Genomic DNA, 16,958 nt, shown 5'->3' on the forward strand with positions numbered 1-16,958 from the left:
AAAGGTTAATCAATCAAACTTTATGTTTGCTATACATGTGTATGTATTGATTTTGAATAAGAGTGTCACTTTAAGCACATAAGACCCTCTAATGGCAGTTAATTAGTCACTTCGAAGTAATAACCGTGCTCTTTGACCTACGTCTAACCTTAACGTTAACAGAAGTCATTTGTTGGTCATTATTAACATCTCTTCCAAGTTTGAAGATCGTAGGTTAAATCTTATTACCGATTGGGCAGGGTTTTTTTTGTTTAATGGCACTGCGACCAACCTACCGACCAAGTCTTAGACCAAAACTTTAGTTATCTATCAGACGAGGATTGTGTGATTATGGTCAGTGCGCGCGTGACCATTGGGTTCTAAATCAATAGGAGTCATCTACATACCAGCAAGTTTGAGGACCGTAGACCAAGTTTGAGGACCGTAGACCAAAACATAATATAGCGTTCGATAGGACAAGATTTTGAGTTCAAGGTCACCACCACCGTGACCTTTGACCTAGAAATCAGTATGGTCATTAAAGTCCATAGTTCGCTTACCAGACTGGTGAGTGGAAAGAAACGGTTAAACAAACACAGAAGACGACCAGTGACATGAACGGAAAGATCTTTAACAAATTGGCAATAAACGTATAAAGCGTAGGTGGATGGTCGACGGTAAAGTTGCTGAAGGACATTGGGTAACAGGATGTTTCTATTTCAATGCATCATGTTTATTTGCGCCGGAGTGACCTATCGAAGGGTAAAAAAATGACCGAAAATAATAGGGTAAGGTAATGTCTAGATCCCGCTTTTTCGAAAGTGGGGAGAATGTGTCACACTGCCAATTGCATCGTCGAATACGCTCTGATACACACTACGCTATGCTTCGTTGTGTACCGTGGGCAATTCGTCCAAAAAAATCTCGTAATCATGAATACTAAAATGAGGCAGTTTCATTGATTCCGCAAAGTACCAGAAGCTTTACGGTTGAACGATATTCCGCCGATTGCCGGAGTTGAACCGGGTCCGCCTTCTCAGTACAATAATAGTTGGTATTAGTCAAGACCACACGGCCACGAAGGATATTGACACTGTTATGTTATTGAATAATATTTGATTGTAACATGCGAATTCATTGGAAGAAGAGTTGTCTCTCCTGCCTCATGCATATTCATGAAAACGAGGTTTTGTCAGTCAATTGTCCCACGGTGTGTATGAAATATGACGGAAGAAAGTACCGTGATTGCTGACGACGATGTGCCAGTTGGTGCAAAAACGCATTTTTGCCCCACCACATTGCGCATTTTCACAATTTTTAAACGTAAATATGAAAAGTTGAGGTCTAACATTTCTTCGGCAATCTAATATCACTTGTTTCCAGACATTTACACAAAAATTGGCGCATTGCATGACAGAAAAGTTGTCAAAACGGTCAATCTGTGAAATTGCAGCTTTTAGCAACTCCTGTTGCCTGGGAGTAGGATTAGGTATTGGTCCCAGCTATTGCGCACACAATTATATAAATCAATACGTGTAATTAAGAAAATTGCTTACCTAAAACACACAAGTATACAAGTTTTAAATATTAAAATGTAATATTTCTTTAATAAAATCAGACACTTTCAAAAGATAAGGGACCCGAATGATACAGAAGTCATATATGAAGGCACCGGAGCTACTCCGAAAATGTTGGCAATGCCCTAAATACGTTGCTCTTAGATCATCAACATTTTCTCCGAGATTTTTTCTATTCAAAAGTTATTTTGTGTTTGCCCTGCATTTTTAGCCGATCAGGTGCGCTACATGTTTAATTTCTTATTTGTGAAGAATCGTGACATATTGCTGAAGACGACTCTTCATGATTAAGTAAAGTGCTATAATTGCGCATGCGTAGCCACACTAACTGTTTGCATATGGAAAAGGTGCAATTAGTGTCAACGCTGATTTAGCATTTGTCACAATACATTTATCTTGGGGGAAAAGAGGTGGGTTTATGCAATGATTGACAAGTCTCTTTGACAGGCGCACAGCATAAGTTTTAAAGCTAATGCAATTTGAAAGGGGCTTATTACCACTAAGTAAGTATAAGAAACATTGATCGTTTCGCTGCGCTTCGTGGCCTAGTGGTTAAGGCATCCGCCTACGGAGCGGGAGATCCTGGGTTCGATCCCTGGCCGCGTCATAACGAAAGACGTTAAAAGTTAGTACAAGTAGCTCCATTGTCTGGCGCTCGGCATTTTAAGGGTAGTGCTTGGAAAAGTGGTGTACTCAGTACTGGTGTTCAACGCAGGAAAGTTATATCCCGTGTGTCGGTGCTTTACACCGAGCACATTAAAGAACCAAGAGGTCTCTTCGAAAAGAGCTAGGGTATCGCACCCTGATCTGTTGTATCTCACTCTGTTTCTTCAAGTCTCCCAATGTCAGGAATCGACAGCAAATTGCTGTCACGCAGTTGCAGAGTTTTAAATTATATGACAGGCAAATCATTAACCAAAATATCTAGGTTGAATAAGAAAGTGGCAAACTTTATATTATATGAAATAGTTATCTTACTTGATTAATTAAGAAGCTTGGATGGTTGGAAGCACTTGTATAAAGTATCGATGCAATACATGATTTATTTGCTGAGATATTGACGTTAATGTGGTTACATGCAAAAAACTTAACCAGAATTCTATATAAAAAAATAAATGGCCATTATTTGCATTATATGCAAACAAAATATTATCATACTAACTTGGTTATTTAAGTTTAAACATATTTATTTTACGATTGTGAAACAAGTTATTACAACATTATATTAATCACTCTCGTTGGCACGATTTTACGCGTGAGTGTGGTCTTGTGTTATAGGGGAAACCGGAGAACCCGGAGAAAACCCACTTGTCCGGCTTGGTGACCACGAACCAAACGCAATGCGCCCGAGCCGGGAATCGAACCCAGGTCGCCAAGGTGAGAAGCGAGTGCGCTAAACACTGCGCTAACCGGACAACCTTGGTTATTCAAGAGGATTTGATGGTTGAGTACCATAATTTTAAGCTGTAATGCAATACATCAAGTAGTTGCTGAGATATTAACCTATGTGTGCTTACATTCAAAACCTTAACTAGAATGTCTAAGTAATAAAGGCCCATAATTTGCCTTATTTTCAATTTAGTGTTTTCAAACTTCATAAATTATGTTGGATAGTTGGGAACAATTATCTTAAGTTTTAATGCAATATATGATTTTTTTTGCTGAGATACTGACTTGAAAGAGCGTAAATGCAAATCTTTAACCAAGGTGGTAAGCCGTCGCTTATGCTAGGGTGAGAATGATAGCTCTCCTAATTGTTCGAATAGTCAAGCTAAAAACTAACGAGAGATGTTTGTGAACATTATGCCACCAATGAGCGCCATTTTGTCAAGAATATTTGGACAATTAAATGAATATGCATGTACCAAAACGACAGCTGATTTGTCATTGGATGCCTTTGAGGCAGTTTTAAGATTATGATCTTTCAAAGTGTGGGGATAGTAGTTATCGTTTTTAATCATGTTCAGATGAGGATTGATATTTGAAAATAAACATATATCCTCTTAGCAGAATAAATAAATATAATGTAATTTAAATGATCAATGAGTTATGACCTTGACCTTTGACCTCAAAATCCATAGGGTTCATCTACTGGTCACCCCCAACATAAATGTCAAGTTTGAGGACCATGGGTGCAGGCATTGTCGAGCTTTCAAACAGACATGTTTTTAGCGTTCAAGGTCACTGTGACCTTTGACCCCTTTAATCAATCAATGACCCCTTAAATCAATCAATGACCTTGATCTTTGACCCCTGAAATTAATAGAGGTCATCGACTGGTTGGGCCCAACCTCCAAGTCCAGTTTGAGGGCCATGAGTGCAGGCATTGTCGAGTTATCACTCAGATTACCTTTTATCATTCAAGGTCACTGTGACCTTGACCTTTGACCCAATGACCCCTAAAATTAATTGGGTTCATCTACTGGTCAGACCCAGTCTCAATGTCAAGTTTAAAACAAAAGTTTTATAAGGAGACTGCATTTAAGCTGGATTCTTCTCTCAAAATGAATGCAATTGTGAAGCAGGCTGTATGTTATAGAGGAAAGAGTGGATGCTGCTGACCTATATCAAATCTGGCCCGACCTAGCATTTGCTTTCTGAGGTTCTTAAACATTGGATGAACACTTATACACTTGTTTAAGAAATAAGAAACTTCATAACATAGTTTGCCTATATTTGACCTAGTGACCTAGTTTTTGACCCAAGATAAAACATGCAACACTGGTCTTTAATTCCAAGCTGACTAATAATCTGACCAAGTTTCAAGAAGTTTAGATATATTTTGTTTTTTAATGAAGTAGAAAACTTTAAGACTAAATTGTATAAATTACGCGCAAATGAAAGACCTTCTGCCAGGCTGTTTATCAATGAAAAGTATGGCTAAAGACCCTATTTCAAGCGCATCTAATTAGGAACAAAAAGCCACAGAGTAATGTTTCTTGATATGTTCATGTTACATGCATTACCATTTATTAATACAATCCATTCACTTTTTCAAGGTATTCATAATATTACATTCAAGCATATCCTTTTGTTCTTATCAAGGGAGGCAATTGGTTAACAATTGGTCAGAGTGTTGGTTCTTGTACAACACAATGTTCATAATGCCATAATTCTATTGATGCTTCAAGTTTCATTCCATTTCTGTCAAAACAAGGGATGAAAAGAAAATTGATTTGCAGAACTTTAATCTGTTTACAAAGGGCAATAATTTGATGATACTGCAGTTGGAGTTTCTTGTCATTATAAGGTGGTTTGTTAAGTTGTGAGCAATTCTTTAAAGTTCTTTAATGGTTAAAAAACTATGGAGAAAAAAAAATGTAGAATGATCATTATGATGGAAGGGACAGACAGAGGGTGATTTTTAAAGCTGACCCACAAAATAAATTGACATAAACAGCTACTCAGAAATCTGTATTTGATCATAGAATTTAAAGACAAATAAATACCAACATCATTATTTTACACTAAGGTAATAAAAGGAACACTGTCTTGTCATTGATTATAACTAGTGATTTAGTTGAACGGTTATGTAATGAAAGGGTGCTGTACCCTGTCCTTTTTCAGGAGCTACCTCCTGCCCTCATGGAGGCCAGGATGGCCACCCCTCAGCTCTCATATAAATAAATCTTCAAGACTGTCAAATAATTCTTTTGTTTTGTTTAAAACTTATATTAAGATTATAAATACACACACACTTTAAATATCTTGCAGATGAAACATTATATTAAATCAATTAAACACAATTTCTAACATTTTCTGCCAAATTCATAATGTTAAAGTTCTTCATAGCCCGATTCAATGTGCCCTTTTCATCCTTAGCAGTTAGCACCCTGTCCCTTTTTTGCAGCACCCTGTCCTTTATAAATCCTGGCTAAAACCCTTACACATATTGGTAGCTAAGCAACTCTATGGACCAGGCCATTCACTCAGAGGATAGAAGTAAACAGAAGATATTTTCCAGCTGCTACTGTCATCATTTTCGAAGGCTTCCCTGGAGAACTTCAAATTGACTGTCCGGAAATTTTTGGAGTTTCTTACAGAGGCAAGCTCTTTATTGTTCGAAAATCCTTTGCAAAATGTGTATCGAACATCAATAACCACTTTCCTGCAATAAACAAGGATACAAATTACATAATTGAAAAAAGATGGAAAATGAATCTCATAAACCAGGGCTTTTTCCGCCCATTTTGGGAAAAAGACCCTAGACATTTTGGGAAAAATTGTGTCGCGAAATTGGGAAATTTTACAGTTAAAAAAACAAGCTTTCCAGTCTCCTGCAATTGAGAAAATAATTAAATATAAGTTTCTTTTCCCTTTTAAAAGACCTGAAAAGGCTGAAATATCAATTGCAATAAATCATGACAGATATTATTTCATACTAATCTCTGAATGTGATGTAAATGAATGAATTCTTAATTCAATTACGGTTACCCCCAAAACTTTACATCATCTTAATATATTATGATGTTGAATTAACCAGTACAGGTAAAAAAGACATTCATAAAACAAAAACCAAAAAACAAGTTGATTTTTTTCAATTTTGATTGGAAACTTTTCTGGGCACTACAGAAAAAGCCCTGTAAACTGAGCATTTTTTTTTATGAATATACTTATTTACAGGTACATATCATTTCATATACATATATTTCCAAAAAAATGAAAAGCATTTTTACATTTTTTAAATATGTAAAGATAGGCGCTGAGAGGCTGGGAGAAGGGCAGGGGAGCTTAGCCAGTGTCTTTTATTGATAATTCATTTATCATTTCATGCAATCTAATACACGATCAGTCATTCAATAATCAATCAATCAATAAATACATGAAAAAAGATATATCGTGTACCTACAGTATTGTGCTGAATAATAACCAAAAATACCTTTATAACAATTCATTTAGATTGTATACACACAAGAATTATTAAGGCCAAAAAAATAAATAATTGTTTGTTTAGGGTAACCTTCCCAAAATTTCTAGGTAGGGTAGGTAGGGATTTTTTTGATTTTTTTCATTTTTTTTTCAAAATCTGTCGTAAGTTCAGAGTGTTTTCTTGCACATGACAGTCTTTCCTACATTACTGTCATTGCCTGACTTTATTTTATCATATAAACAATAATTCTGATTAAAATCTGCATTTATCCGCACTTCGTAACCCTCTATTCGCTAACGAATATTTTTTTTGCTCAGAAACGGAAAAAATAGTTTGGGTCGGCGCATTGTTATAGGTAGGGTCGGGTTACCCGAAACGGACATATTTTTTTTAGGCCTAGGCAATATTGTATATAAATTATATCTAAAAATCTTTCAATCAATTATTTATTCATTCAATCAATCAATGAATCAATCAACAAAGGATCAAATTTGTAAAGCTGCACTCTCACAGATTGATAGTTTTGACATTTTTTGTTTGTTTTTGTCTCAGAATCAGCTGAGCAACAGATCTCAGTTCTTGCTGAACTTCATTTACTTTATAGCATTGGAACGCTTTAAGCCATGAAATATCAATTATCAAATGTTAATAAGCCATAAAGAAAAACTGCAATCTGATGTCTTATATCACTCTTTTTCAGACATTTTAGCAAAAATTGGGTCATTCAAACATAAATTAAAAAGTTGAAAATGATACATCTTTGAGGGTGCAGCATTAGCCCCCCCCCCCCCCCCCCCCCGACACGAAAATTATGTTTGGTTGAGCACTGCATACAGGTCCAGATTGAATCGATGTTTTCAATAGGTGACATCAAAGGTACACAAACAATTATTTTATCATAAATCAATTATTTAAACAATCAACCATGAAGCTCACATATATACCTTGCCTCCTACACTGAAGCGCTGCAGAAAATCAAAACAAACCATCACTATCAACTTATTGAACGGATAATTATATACTATTAAAATTACAAATATATATATGTAGGTTTGATACATATTGTCCACAAGAATCGCTCTAGTATAACTTAACTTTCTTTAACTGATTCTTACGTTGCTTGAAAAATATTATTCATATGAAAAGGGGCTTCCTTTTTTATCATGACGAAGTGATTTATAGCCTTGATTGACCAGTTGATTTATTTGATGTACATATATCTAAATAATCATCAATCATTCAAAGATGCCATTCCAGCCCTTCCTCCTACACATTTATATACACATTTTTTAAATGATTCACATTTTTTTTAGTTGGATGACTATACATTTACATGTAGTTGATTGATTGATTGATTGATTCAATGAACGAATGAATATTATAACTAAAAAGATTGTCAGATATATAATAACAACATATTTCACAATATTTCTTGCATGTATACAATCTGAAAGAAGTATTATAATTATGTATGAAACAATAATTGTTTGTTTCAGTTAAAGTATATTTCACTGAGTGAGCAACATAAGTAATATTTCACAAGTGGCTTTGCCATATGTGAAATATCTACTTTCTGTGTTTTAATACAAGGAGCTGTATTGCAAACTCAGACTGAAATATTTCATGCTTAAAATTTAACAAAGACAAAATTTAATTGACGTTTTCTACGAAAAAAAACGTGTAAAATTTCAACCAAAATGATGTCATATCAGAAACAAAATGAAATGACATCATTGCATTTTCTACACAGCATTGTATGTATTATGCACCAGTCAATTGTAACCACGGCCCCCCCAGGTCCGGGGAATAGCCGGGACTTTGACTTTCGGTCCAGCCAACCCCGGGTAAAATCCCCGCCCTGCGGGGACAAACTGATGGTTAAACCCCGGCCAAATGCCCCTGCACCCCAGAGACTCTATATAAGGCCCAATCACCACTAAATTTGGCGCTTTGACAAAACCACCGTGGTCACCTGGCCCTGCGGGGGCATCTGGAAAGTAAAAACACAGCCCTTTTCCCCGGTATACCCCCGGACCTGGGGGGGCCGTGGTTACAATTGACTGGTGCATTAATGTTACCATTTTAATAATGAAAAAACTAAGAAAACAGTGAAATCATATTTTGATAAACTCAGTCTCAACAGTGAGTTTATTGAGATAATGCACCAGTCAATTGTAAACCCCCCCCCCAGAATAGAGGGGACTTTGACTTTCGGTCTATCCAATCTTGGGTAAAATCTCTACACTATGGGGACAAACTTCTGGTTAAATCCCCGCCAAATGACCCCACACCCAGGGGACTAGCTACAATAATGGGCTATCAGGAATACATGTACTTTTGTATTGTTTTGACATTTCTTATGTATCCCTGTATCTCGAGTCTGCCATAGTAAAAAAAAAAAAATCCTAACAAAACATCACTTGACTGCCATTTAGGTGGACTTACTGAGGACAGCCTAGGTAAAGCCCATTTCCCGCTAGTTTCAACACGAAAACAAATCACCGCATTCACCTGGAAGGTAAAAACATGGCCCATTTACCCCGCTATCCCCGGACCGTGGTTACAATTGACTGGTGCATAAAAACCACTGATAAGCAAAAGCATGATATAAAAGTTATCATTTATTGCACTTGCTACTGTAAATCTATGTAATAAACGAACGTATACTGATATATGTTTAAATTATAAACCTTGAATGAAGTTGAGCTCCTGGCAATAGTTGTATTCCAGTGAGAGTTACCAACATCAAGTCACATCTTTGGACAGGGAATATTTCTTCAGGGTATTTTTTTGACACATATGTATGTTTGTCATGCTTCATAGCTTGTAAAAAATAATCCTCAACCACGTCTTGCAGTTCATCTAGTTCCTTATTGGCAATACATTCCGTGAGATAGAGAAAGGCTTTTTTAAGTCCTGGAAGCAATGACGGTCCAGCAATATTCTTCTTAATAATATCTCTCCCTTTCTTGCCATGTTTCAAAATCAAATATGCAAACTGAAAGCTATAGGCAAAACTTATTCTAGCAACTGAAAGATCTTTCTCTGGATCCGGTACACGTTGTGGTTCACTTTCTTCAGTGCTGTAAGAGGTTAGCAGAACCGGTTTAGCCGGGTTGGTGGGGAAAAGCTTTTTATCAAAGTCAAAGGTATTCCGACATCTTAAAAATCTGTCAGGCAATGCTGTTAACACATGTGTATGTCTAATATTCTGAAGTTTGTACACATGGAAACTTTGCCGTCCAAATAGTTTGCATTGTGGTTGTATTTGCAAGAAAAGCGAGTTATTTACGGCAATTCGATTCATTTTGACAGGTTGCTTTGATTGGTGTGAATCGATTAGGTTGCATACTACTATTCATTTACGTTTTTTTACAGGTTGTTCTCTTCAGGTGCCCATCATTAAGGCAAAGGGCCTTTTCAATACAAATATATTAGGTGATTTAAGTCGTATATTGAAATTAATCTAGTGTTACATTTCCGTTATTTTGCATTTGAGATCAAATTCCTTTTTCTGAATTATCAACTAAACTGATACAGACAAAAGCTTCCAAGATACACAGCTTGTTCATATCAATAAACTTTGACCAGATAGCATTCATATAACCAAGGCACACTAATGAAAAATACTTTTTTTAGAGAAGATGTGTTGTCATTTGTAAACACAGATATAAGTGTACATGAATACAAGTTAAAATATGCTTTATCAAAACGGCCGGAATTATTTATATCACGTATGTATATTATTAATAATAAATAAAAAAAAAAAAACACGATCAAAGTAAGCTGTTTTTTTAAAGTGCTGACACTAACGAAGTTTATTTTTTGTCACATTTGCTGCTGTACTCGGAATAACATTTTTTTTTCTCAGTCATTGATTTTCTGTCTGTACTCTTACTTTTCATTTTAATGGTAATCTATGAACATAAGTACATGTAGCACGTTAAAGTGCTGATAAGACAAAAGTTGCTGTAAAAAGGACGTGTAAAAACCAACTGAACACGGATTGTAAAGGATTACAACACAACGGATTTTCGTCTGGGAATGGCGGTCACATGCACATGCATTTTGTGTTTCTTTTGGCGGTTCTTGCACATTCCAGTAAGTATCTGCTACTGTTTATTAAGCGTTCAACCATATAAACAATATAAATCACAGACTGAATAGTATTTTGTTTTTGTATAGCAGGCAAATCATGGTATTTGAAGCATTAGCAACGCGAAACCTGGGAGCAGTAGTTCGTAAAATTAATGACAATAATACTAATTGTTTTCTACCGTACAATTTGCATTACACAGTTTTAATGATTTCTAGTGACGTTAATTATTGCATAAATAATTAAGATTCTTAAGAGAAAAGACTAACTGTTTAATTGAAATTACTACGCGATCTACTTGCGGCGAAGTTAAATGTAAAGGTTTCTGACATTGTAAACCGTCCATATACATACAAAGTTGTTCAGGATCGCCAAGATGTTCATCTTACACGCTGTTTTATATGAATTTTAGTATGTTATGATGTACTAACAATATCTAAATGAGAACATGAAAACAAATGATGTACGTGATGTTAACGGCCTAGCGGCTCGAAGTTAGCGGCCTAGCGGCGTGAAGTTAGCGACCTAGCGGCCTGGCGGCCTAGCGGCGTAAAGTTGGCAGCCTAGCGGTCTAGCGGCCTATATTTTCTTTATATCAAAGCAATTGCTAATGCGTTTTTTTAAACAATGGTAAATCAGTTTTTTATTCATACAGTAACATAGCGGCCTTTAATTGTTTTATATTTAGAGCATTTCTCTATACGTTTTCTTCTAAAACAATGATAAATTAACTGTTTTAAAGCACAAATTATCAATCTGATCAAGATCAAGCAGTTCAGCGACCTTGGACCTAGCGGCATAGCGGCGTGAAGTTAGCGGCCTAGCGGCCTAAAATGGTATCCTATTTCAAAGCATGTATACAATGCAATTGCTTTGAAATAGAGAAAAAAAGGCCGCTAGGCCGCCAACTCACGCCACTAGGCCGCTAACTTCATGCCGCTAGGCCGCTAGTCCGCTGGGCCGCTAGGCCGCTAATTTCACGTACACAAAGGAATGACCCAATGTAAGAGTGATGAAATTTTATTTTGCTAAGTAAATTTAAAACAAACCCTTGGCTTTAATATCTATTAAACTTGTTTCATATTCAAAATTCTAACTTGACAGATAAGATGCAAATATTAAGAGCTGTCATAAATAATTTCAAAGAAGCACCATCATAATTGAACTTCTCTACTACAAGTCATTTTTATTTCTAATGTCTTTATAATTCTATATACTGCTTACATCATTGATTTAACACGCAAAAATGAAATAAATCGATTGGATGGAAGCTTTTAAACAAGCAATTTGTCGACCACGATATGGACATAAAACTCAATATTTTGATGTCATTGTATCAAAGAAAACTGTTTAAATTCGTATATTGTGAATGCAGCATAAAGGTATCTTCCATGGCCGAGAGTGTAAGATAGGTTCATTCCGACCCGAGCGTAGGGTGTTTTGCGGAAACGAGGTTTACCGAGTTTCCACAAAACACCCTGCGCAAGGGTCGGGATGAACCTATCTTACACGAGCGGCTATGGTAGATGCTTTTTCTCCCACCTCAGTTAAACAAAATAAAGTAAAAATGTTTTTTTTTCGCTGGAACTCTTTTGTGCTTAGTGAAAGTATTTGCGTATGGATATGCGATAATTCGTAGTTGCCATGGATATGCGCACAGTGATACACATTATGTTAATAGCCAAATAGTTCTAAGGAGAGTGAAGCATTATTTCTTGAAAGGTGCGTGAAAACTGTTTTATTGGAATATTTGAAGCGAGAAATTATTAATTAGCGTTCTAAATATTGCTATAAGACAAGGTTTCCATGATGCTACAGACGACAGTTTTCAACAAGGGAGGTAATTACTATGCGGCGACCATAAAAAAGGAGTACCATACGGGCATTTTATCTTCGCCCGTGGGCAAGATAAGAATTTCTAGCATTGTTAAATTATGGGATCAACTTATCTGAGGTGGGAGAAATAATATATCATTTACAACTTACGTCATATTTAATAATTATGTTGCTACTAAACTGAAATTACTTATGATTTATAGTATTTGGACTATTATTTTATATCATATAATATGCTGTATATTAAACATATTAACATTGAACGTATGTTGTTATTATATTTTTGTATGGTTGCATATATACGCTATCTCATAGATACCAATTTTCCTAAACTCTTTGGAGGACGTCGCATGATTCATCAGCAATCAAGAACAGGCCCCGATTTCTCGAAAGTTCTTAAGTTTACCAGCTTAAGTAGCTTATTTCAATAAGCCAATATTCATTCTTAAATTGGATTTTGATAAATGAAAAAATGGTTAATTGTGTTTAAAGTGAAGATAACTCCTAGCTAAAGTAATAAATCTCTTTAAGAAGTAAATATTTTGCAAATTATTGAAAGACAAAAATAGTAAGCTTAGCATAATCCAGTTATAAGGGACTTAAGAAGTTTCGTGAAATAGGGCCCATATCATTCTCGTTCATCAGCTGTAGATTTATCCTTATCTAACCTCTCAAGGTTGATATTTAGAAAAGTGGACAGTTCGTGCTTGGTTCAAAGATTTCCGCAGCACATTTTGCCCGATTGAATTCTTGTGACACGCATTCCAAGTAAACTTCAGGACTGTCTGACAACATGAAGATACCAAATTACAGGGAAAATTGGGCGATGGAACATGGTCGATTTCATTGTTTGATTATGAAGAGAAAATAAACAAAAATACATACCGTCTCATTGGGTGGGCGCTGCCAGATTTAGTGCTTGGTATCAAAACAGTGTATCACGTGATTATCACCCCTGACCTCTGATGAATGAGAATGTAAACTATGAAAAGTTTGATCAATAAAGTCTGAAAAAAACATGAAAGGCAATTGTTCATGCTTCTGTAATCTTTCAACACAACAAACAAGTGACTGTTATCACGTTTATATTGGCGATAATCTATTTTCTTTCGTGAGATTTGTTTTGTCTTGAAACTTTTGAATTATTTCACAATACCAGTTGCTTACATATCAACTTACTGACTAACCGACTTAGTCACTGACTGACTTATTTTTTGACTTACTGATGCGCTTGCTGACTGACTTAAAAACTAACTTTCTTACTTACTGACTTGTTGACTCGATCACTGACTGACTGACTTACCTACTGACTGACCGACTTACCTACTGACTGACTGACTTACCTACTGACTGACTGACTTACCTACTGACTGACTGACTGACTTACCTACTGACTGACTGAATTACCTACTGACTGACTGACTTACCTACTGACTGACTGACTTACCTATTGACTGACCTACTTACCTACTGACTGACTGACTGACTTACCTACTGACTGACTGACTTACCTACTGACTGACTGACTGTCTTACCTACTGACTGACTGACTGACTGACTTACCTACTGACTGACTGACTGACTGACTTACCTACTGACTGACTGACTTACCTACGAAACATTTTCGCATTCAAGGTCACTGTGAACTTGACCTTTGACCCAATGACTCCTAAAATCAATAAGCGTCATCTCCTTGTCAGGACCAACTTCCGTGTCAAGTTTGATGATCATAGGTTCAGGCATTGTTGAGATATCCCTGAGAGAGGATTTGTTATCTTTTTTGCATTAAAGGTTATTGTGACCTTGACCTTGGCTTAATGACCTCAAAGTCAAGAGGGGTCATCTAGTGGTCAGGCCCAACCTTTATGTCAAGTTTGATGACCATTCAGACTGAATGGCATGATTGATCCAGGAATTGTCGAGTTTGCTTTCAAGATCACGTTGACCTTGACCTTTGACCCCTAAAATCAATAGGGGTCATCTACTGGTAAGGCCCAACCTCCGAGTCAAGTTTGAGGGCCATGGGGGCAGGCATTGTTGAATTATCACTTGGACAACCTTTTACCATTCAAGGTCACTGTGACCTTGATCTTTGGCTCGATGATCCCCAAAACCAATAGGGGTCATCTACTGGGCAGGCCCAACTTCCATATCAAGTTTGATGACGAAAGGTCTAGGCATTGTTGAGTTATCACTCGGACAAGCTTTAAAATTAATTTACCATTCATGGTCACTGTGACCTTGACCTTTGACCCGATGAGCCCTAAAATCATCTACTGGTCAGGCCCAACCTTCATGTCAAGTTTGATGACCATACGTCCAGGAATTGTCGAGTTATCACTCGGACAAGCTTTGGTCTATAGATGGTAGACGGTACCGACTGACCGACTGACATGTGCAAAGCAATATACCCCTCTTCTTCGAAGGGGCGCATAATAAAAAATGTCTTATTATGCACAGCAGTAATTACATTCACAGAGACATTTTTCCTTTGAAATATTTATAAATTGAGTCAGTAGCTGAGTCTTTGGATGACATAACAGTGTAGTATGTTGGTTATAATATTTGTTTCCTTTTTAAAAGATATGCCAGCATGTATAAAGATGGTCTCTTCTTCCTGTATAGAGCCAACATCAAAGTCCACAGTAAATAGATTCATGTCAGTTGCACGAAGACAGAATTTTCAAGTTTAAACAATTTACAATGTTGAACTGATGTAAATAGTTGCTCAGATCACAGCAAGGGTAAACTGAATCAGAATGAATCCATTGAAGGTGTTGAAACAGTTTCTGTTTGAAGGCTGTTCAACTCAAGCACAATCCTTTGATATGAGATGGTGGCATAAACTGTTTTGTGAATTCTGTCCTTGAAAAGTCTTTGGTAGTCTCAAGTATCACCTTGAAAAACAGTTAAGATGAATTTTGTAGAGATTGGAAAGTCTATTGCTCTTTCGATAACTTTCATTCTAGGTTCTGAAGTATTTGTGACATGGCGCTGAGTCTCTGAAACGAAAAACAAAAATTATTTAAGAGCAAAAAAAAACAATGATAACAAAATTGAGTACATATACAAAATATTTTAAATGTAAACCTTTTAACAGTCACAGAATATTTCACAGAGCCACTTGTAAAATACGTATAATAAAACATCAGTTGTTTTCTCAGTTAGATAAAGGGCACAACTCAAAATCTCTTAAAGCCGGATTTATAGACCTAATAATTAGGACCTATACATCATATACAAACATAATACAATAACATTAGTGTATTGTCTCTGACATGACGGAAGGCTATAATGATACCTTGAATTTGGTTCTTTGACAACAGACTTATCTGCTAGAAATCATTAAAAACCCTTTTTATTTCATTTGTTTTCTTTAAGGCTGCACTCTTACAGATTAACAGTTTTGATAATATTTTATCTTTTGTCCAGGAATGAGCAAATTTTGTGTAAACATCTGAAAACCAGCGATACAAGAATGCTGACAAAAGATTTTATCGCAGTTTTTCATATTTCTGTCGCAAATAAGACTGCTTTTGAAAAATGCATAAAACATCAATTTTTGAAAATAAATATGAAAACTTGCAATGTGATTTTTTCAGCAGTCTTATATCACTTGTTGCTATGCATTTTCACATGCAATGTTACATATATACAGTATCCAGTGATGTGGATCATTCCATATATATGCTGCACATCTTTAATATTATAATTATAGAATGTGCATCAAAATATATGCATGATAAGCTTTAAAGTTTGTATTAAATTGAGATTTGGTAAAAAAAATGCTACAAACTGACTGTAAATACATACATAATGCACGATTTCCACTTGATTCGCTCTTGTGGTGTATTTACTTTTATCTTGCTTATAAATAACACAAGTAAACCGGAAATATGGAAATTTAGTTACCCTTCCAAAAACCTGCAGTTCTGTGTAACAATCCGTCCCGCCTAGTTACCAGCATCTTGGATCCATGTCAAGATCTGAAATAAAAAAAAATGAATAATCTATTTATTTATAAACAGGCTGTTTTCTTTCTGAAGCTTAAAATATGGTTGACATTTCTCTTTAAATGCAAGGTGGTTTCTGTTTTAATAAAGCCATTGCTTGAGCTCAAATAGTCATCAGTCGTGGGGTTCAAGATCTGAACCTGTCGCACTTTAGCACCCAGGTTTACCGTACTAATATTACACCGTTCATGAGTGTGTCCTAGTCCAAATAATTGTACGTTGACGGATTTTTATTTAGATTTTTGATATGGCAAATCCTTCACGTACAAATTGTTTAGTATCAAAAGTGGGATGTTGTTCCGATCAGGATTCCGGGTTATAGCATATAGCGTCTATAAAATATCATAAAAACAAGAAATATTACCAGATAATGTTATTTTATATTCGTTCCGTACACAAAAAATAAATATCCAACTTATAATTATGAGTTTGACGGCTTTTCTTCATTTCATTCTGTCAAAACATAACGATATATACATGAAGGGCACCTGCAAGGCTTCAGGGCACAGTTTTAAATCGCTCGGAACATTTCGGCCATGGCCGAGTTGTTACGATTGTATAACGAGGTCTATCTCGAAGGTTTGTCG

The 16,958-nt window shown here is 36.0% G+C and overlaps 1 protein-coding gene and 1 long non-coding RNA gene across 2 annotated transcripts; both read right to left on the reverse strand.

The window, feature by feature from the left end:
* Positions 1-4,955: 4,955 nt before the first annotated feature.
* Positions 4,956-9,752, reverse strand: LOC128243583 (uncharacterized). The gene is made up of 2 exons (XM_052961433.1): positions 9,117-9,752; positions 4,956-5,664 (listed from the first exon to the last, which is right to left on the reverse strand). The coding sequence occupies exons 1-2, from the start codon at positions 9,731-9,733 to the stop codon at positions 5,466-5,468; spliced, it is 816 nt and encodes a 271-aa protein (XP_052817393.1). The 5' UTR covers positions 9,734-9,752; the 3' UTR covers positions 4,956-5,465.
* Positions 9,753-14,865: 5,113 nt separating this feature from the next.
* Positions 14,866-16,950, reverse strand: LOC128243443 (uncharacterized). The gene is made up of 3 exons (XR_008262835.1): positions 16,736-16,950; positions 16,271-16,344; positions 14,866-15,360 (listed from the first exon to the last, which is right to left on the reverse strand). It is a non-coding gene; the product is annotated as an uncharacterized LOC128243443 (long non-coding RNA).
* Positions 16,951-16,958: the final 8 nt, after the last annotated feature.

This window comes from Mya arenaria, chromosome 8 (assembly GCF_026914265.1).
Source record: "Mya arenaria isolate MELC-2E11 chromosome 8, ASM2691426v1".
Classification (NCBI taxonomy): Eukaryota; Metazoa; Mollusca; class Bivalvia; order Myida; family Myidae; genus Mya; species Mya arenaria.